At 41.1% G+C, this 6,255-nt stretch overlaps 1 protein-coding gene across 1 annotated transcript in view; it reads left to right on the top strand.

Annotated features, from left to right (window-relative positions):
* Window positions 1–5,777: 5,777 nt before the first annotated feature.
* Window positions 5,778–6,255, top strand: part of mier2 (mesoderm induction early response 1, family member 2) — a 25,178-nt gene continuing 24,700 nt past the window's right edge. The window contains exon 1 of the mRNA XM_037674256.1: window positions 5,778–5,798. Within this exon, the coding sequence (XP_037530184.1) occupies window positions 5,778–5,798 (21 nt within the window). The remainder of the gene's footprint in view (window positions 5,799–6,255) is intronic.

Here is a 6,255-nt window from a genome sequence, read left to right as displayed (position 1 = left end):
TGAGTGTGGTACTTCATGATGCAGGTGGCCCTTTTCCTGTATCTTGAGGTGTAGATGTCTGTGATGGTGGGGAGGCTGACTCCAGCAGACTTCTGTGCAACCTTCATCACTCTCTGCAGAGCTTTTCTTTCTGCAGCTGTGCAGCCTCCATGCCACACCATTTAAATCACCATTACAGTAGTCCCTCGATTATCACGGGGGTTACGTTCCACACATACCCGCGATGTGTGAAAAACCGCAAAGTAGGAACGCTATATTTATTTTAGTATTTAAATATATTTTAAGGCTTTATAAGCCTCTCACTCTTGCAATGTTCTAAACTCTTAAACCTATGTAATTTTAACAGCATACGTATATCTACTGTACAGTACTGCAAAATTTTATATGCGTACTCACCAGCTCTGCTGAACATCCAATGGTACGCTAAAAGATCTAAGATATGCCAGTCACTAATTGTGCCAAACAATACACCGAACAACAGCAGCACGATTCTCATAGGTTCTGTTCATCTATAATTTACACACTTAATGCGAGCACTAACATAAACTAAACTAACATAAGCTAAGGTTTATTCAACGCATGCAACAAAAATACAGAAACAAGGCGTCAAAAGTGAAAAAGAAATAAATCTACAGCAGCATGGTCCTGTTGGCAGAGTGGTTCTGATGACCGTGAGGTTATCTTAGCAACATGGTCCAGTTTGCAGCATGGTACTGTTAGCAGTGAGGTTCGGTTAGCAATGAGGTTTCTCTTAGCAACATGTTCTTGTTGGCACCATGGTACTGTTAGCGGCATGGTTCGGTTAGCGGCGTGGTGTTGTTAGCAGCGTTAGCAGGTCTTGTTAGCAGATCCTATGAGCAACATGATGATAGTAAGGACTGCAGCAGCAGCATCCCAGACTGTCCTCCAGAACCGGGTCCAGCAGACTGAGAAAATCCAAGGTTTCCCCGCGGAACCAAGCGGGTCCACAGAGTTCGGTCCAATCAGGCAGACGAAGGATCTTGCTAGCAGCATTAGCAGGTTAGCAGGCCCTGTCAGCAGCTTGATGGTAATATTGACCACAGCAGCTGCCCTCCCAGACAGCCCCTCCAAAACCGGTTATAGATTTTTCTTGATTCGAGTTTGGCAATTTTATCCACTCAATCATTTGAGTTTTAATATGGTAGGTAAACCATCAGAAGCAACAAGCAGATAGGCAAAGAAGAGTGGAGTGGATGGAGATGAGTGTCTGTGGTGATTTGTGAAAGACGGTGTTATGTTCCTGAGGCACATTGAACTTATTGTTTTGTCCTTTGGTCATGTTTTGGTTTGGCTATTTAACCTTTAATTGTTTTAGGCTGTGGCATTTCAAGGATTCAAGGTTCTTTATTTGTCATACGCACCACATGTGGTACATGTGGTGGAACGAAATTGTGTACACAGGGTCCCAGTTATATTCAACAAAAGTATAAAATGTAATAGAAAAACAGTAAAAAGGTCTAAGATATGAATTAAGAAAAACGTTAACTAGAAATACACTAAGCACTAGTAGTACAAAAACAATACGCCGAACAGCAGCACTAACATGAGTTTGTGCGAGCAGATGAGTATGAACACATCAACATGAAACAGATCAGCAGCAACATGATGTGATTTGTTTCACAGTGATGATCCTGGTTAGAGATTCATGAGTCTAACAGCCTCAGGGTAGAAGCTGTTCCTCAGTCTAGTGGTTCTACACTTAATGCTCCCCAACTTCCTCACTGAGGAAGTGGCGTAAAAAGTGTGTGTGCTGGGTGAGTGGGGTCCTTCATGATGCAGGTGGCCCTCTTCCTGCATCTGGACGTGTAGATATCTGTGATGGTGGGGAGACTGACTCCAACAGATTTCTGTGCAGCCTTCACCACTCTCTGCAAAGCTTTTCTTTCTGCAGCTGTGCAGCCTCCATGCCACACATTGATGCTGGAGCAGAGGATGCTCTCCACTGCACACCTGTAGAAGGAGGTGAGGACTGAGCTTCCCATTCCAGCTCGTCTCAGCCGCCTGAGGAAGTAGAGCCTCTGATGAGCTTTCTTGATCAGGCTGGTGGTGTTGATGCCCCAGCTGAGGCTGTCATTCAGGTGCTCACCCAAGTACTTGAAGCAGGAGACCACTTCCACCGCAGATCCTCCTATATTTGGGGTGGGTGGGTGTTGGTGTGTTTGTTCCATCTAAAGTCCACAACCATCTCCTTCGTCTTCTTCACATTGATGTGAAGGTTGTTCTTCCTGCACCAGCTCTCCAGGTTTTCCACCTCTTGTCTGTAGCCGGCCTTTCTGCCCACCTATAAATAGACTGGCCTTCGGGAGCTTCTCCCTCTCAGAAGCTCTCTCTGCTTTGGGGCTTATTTTGTTTGACTGCTCTCTGGCCACCCTTGGATTTTTTTAGGCTTTGTTCCTCATCTTGTTTTTTTTTTTTTCTCACCAGGAGCTGTAGGCTGTAGCTGCCAGCCTCAGCTTGAAGGTAATTTTTGTTAACTCTTTGTATATTTTTTGTAGTAACTTTTGGGGATGCATGATTTTAGATTTTTGACCAATATCCAATATGCCGATATGTTAAAACTTATTCGGCCGATAACCGATGCCGATATTTTATATACGTTCCTTTGTCAGAACATAGCCCTCTTATTTAGGTTTATTTGCTACAAAAATTGTGCAACAGCTGTAAGAGCTGGTGACATATATTCAGTAACAGCCATATGATATGCATAGCACTTTAACTTATATTAAATGAAAAGTGTTAAATGTTATTTATTTGCGTTAGTCACCTGCGATGCCGTCTCACTTGTGGAGGATTGTTCCAGGTTCCTAGCTGCAGCGTGGGATCCTCTGCACTCCTGTGCATGAAGGACAGCCTTTTTAAGTTCAAAGATTTTGTCTATCCATTGTACCGTAAGACTAATCATGCTAATGGGGCTAACACAACATCCAAATGTCTGTGGTAAAACTCACCCAACAAGTCGTGCTATCGGCTGTTAGCTTCTCAATGATGTCGGAAATGACGGCTTGTAACTCGGGTAACGTTGCATAGGAAAAATATCTCTGACTGGGGACAATGTAGCGAGGCTCAATGTAGTCCATAAATCTTCAGAATTCGACATCCTAACCAACGAAAAATAAAACTTCCACACCGCCGACATTTAGAATTTTCCTCTCTGCCATGAGATTGGGTAGGCGCACGTGACATCATCACGTTGTGCTGCCGCTGCAGGCAAAAACAGCACCTTTTATATTGGCAAGTTATTTTAATGGAATGTCCGATGTCGAAATTTACCGTTAATATCGGCCGATACCATGCCGATAATATCGTGCATCCCTAGTAACTTTGGCCTGGTGGGACCGGTTGTCCTGTTTTCCGTTTTTGCCTTTTCTTTTACAATAGGGTTTTCAGTTTTTTTTGTTGTTTTTTTGTAGTCTTAGTCTGGTACCAGCAGTGGCTTTGACAGCCCTGTATAGGGTTGGCCCATTGCAGTACTTTTTTGTTATATTTGACCTGCTCACCAGGTCCGTCTTTGAGTTGTTACTTTGGGGGGGTTGTCTTTTTGGTGGATACGGGATTGGGGGTTCCTAATAATCTTTTTTTATTATTATTTATTTTTGCAGGAAGCTGTTTTTTTAAATAATTTGAATGTTTGAACCCTCATTTGTGAGTCCTGTGTCCTCCTTAATGTGTTGTGTCTTGGTGGACGTAACAGACGGATAGCTGTGTAGTGTGGGGATGGTGACACTAACTAACAAGAAGCAGAGCTGGAAGTGGAAAAACTAAAGATGTTAATATTTTCACCGGGAGTGACCAAACTGGAAATGATTGAAAATGAGTGTATCAGGGAAACGGCTCAGGTTAAGCAGGGTGGACATTTGCAGAGTGAGGACAGTGGGTATATTAGACAAAAGATGTTAAATCTAGAGCTACCAAGCTAGGGAAGAAGAAAGGATTAAGACACAAAGAACGTCAATGATGTGGTGTGACAGAGAAGGATTCTGGGACAAGTTAAAAAAGCTTTTTAACTTCATTGCTAGTTGTAAATAATCGTATTATTAAGTTTGAGGAAAACGGGCAAACACATTTATCTGAGTTTATTTCACTGCACACACCAAGCAATCTTGGACTAAACAGAGAAATAGTTCTGCTTATTGTGCATGAGTGTCCTGTCTATACATTTTGCAGATTTGTGGTTGATATAGAAATATCAACCATAAATGAAAAACACATGACATTTTAGGATGACATTTCTTCTCATTTTGTTATTCCGTTCCTCTGATCAAGCTTTTTATATTTGAAAACATGAAATTAATGTAGAAGGTGACAATTCAAAGTACACCTACATCTGTTCTGTACCGTGAATAAATGTGTCTTTTCTTTGTTCTCCTTGATGGGTTTAAAGAACTTGCTTATTTTTTAGAAAGGGTCTGGCCCATACTTTAGTGCAGGTGAAGCATACCATGCTCAGTGTCTTCTTTGAATGAGCATGTGCTTTATCTTTAACAGTCTATTTAATACATCCATAACCTGAATATAACTTGTTTTGTTCATAACCAAAGTCCTTAGGTAGATAATGTTTACTAATGGGCTTTTTTTTATTATATGAATGTTTTTGCTCAGTGCCCTGAGACAACTTCTGTTGTGACTTGGCACTATAATGAATTAAAGTGGTTATGAAGTGCAACATTAAGACCAGTAACTAGAAAGTTCCTGGGGAAACTTTGACAGGGACAGCCACGTTGTGGCCATTTTAAAATTTAGATGACTAAAAGGCCTATGTTTTGATATATAATATGTATGTGCATCTTAAAAGTTGTGGTGGTAGGAAGAGTTTGTTTGATGACTTACTGAATTTTATTCAGAGACCTCTGCCCTCTAGGTCATGTGACCTCACGGTGGCAGTTAGAAGCTGAGTTCTGTCAGTGTTTTTTGAGAAAAATGGCATCTTTGTTTGCAAATTACGTCGCCATGGTAACACGAAATGCCAATTAAAGTTATAGCACACATCACGGTGCCGAGCCGGTCATTTTGATATAATATTTGTGGGGTTAAACATAATGGTTCATTAAAGTTGAAGGAAGAGCAAGACCCTTTTCAGGTAGATAATAATAGGTGGCTGCCTTCAGGCAGTCCCCTACTAAGAAACCTTTTAAATTTCAACTTTTTTTTATTTTTATCTTGCAGTGTACTTAAGACTTGCTTGATCTGTAGTTTTCAACCTACACAGACGTTCATGATACGAAACAACAGTGTGTCACCAGTGTTGAGTTGTGTTGTGAAATGAATAGTTAGCTGCACAAGATTCTGTGGTATCAATATCCACATGTGCCAGAGACATTGTTGTTTTTATTCTAACTTTAGGATCCACAAGTCTGTCATGCCACCAACCATCCACCTCCCTCTTGAAAACTATAGGGATGTTCAAAAAACCCTGAATCAAAATAGCAACTGGTTTTATTACTTAAAAAGGTGGATTAAAGTCAGCTGATCCAACATGTGCATCACATGTTTGTGTGCACATGCACACACAGTCACAGTCCTTTCATAGTCAGCTATATTGCTATTTCACATGTCTTTAAATGTTGAATGCAAATAATTCCATGTTTTTTCTTCTTTGTGCGTGTGTGTTTGTAGGTGGTTGAAAAACATCTGGGCTGCAGTACAGAGGTTGAGGCCTAGTGGACAGTGGGGCAGATGCAGCCATGACGCACCTCAGCAGAAGAAATAACAGTTGCAGGAAATCTTAGAGGAGGAGGAAGCTTCTTATCTCCATGAAGATGGCAGCACAACCCCAAACCGTATGTCCCAGATTTGTCTCTTTAACTAAATATGTTTCTGTGCTTATGAGAGTGTTGTCTAATCAGATCTAATCTTTGCTTAAAAAAGCATTTGAAAACCTCTGAAGTGTTAAACAAGCTGTTCGCCTCTGTTCAACTGTTTATTTTTGATCCCACCAAAAACTATTATAAAACAATTGTATCGTTGAACCATCTGTTTTTCACATATTTACTTTAATTACAAACAAAGTCCATGCTCAATAATCCAGGTATACAATCCATTAATTTCCAGTCAGGTCATCTGGACAGTTCTTTTTTTTTGTGCTGAAACGTTTCACCTTCCATCCAGAAGGCTTCATCAGTCAAGGAAACGCACAACACAAAACTGATTCTTCCCCCAACAGCTTACTCCAAAGTGGAACAAACCATCACATAACTAGTTTGTTCCACTTTGGAGTAAGCTGTTGGGGGAAGAATC

The sequence above is a fragment of the Nematolebias whitei genome, chromosome 3, assembly GCF_014905685.2.
Source record: "Nematolebias whitei isolate Nwh7 chromosome 3, NemWhi1, whole genome shotgun sequence".
NCBI lineage: Eukaryota > Metazoa > Chordata > Actinopteri > Cyprinodontiformes > Rivulidae > Nematolebias > Nematolebias whitei.
Note: the sequence above shows the minus strand (reverse complement) of the source record. Positions and strands in the feature narration are given on the sequence as shown.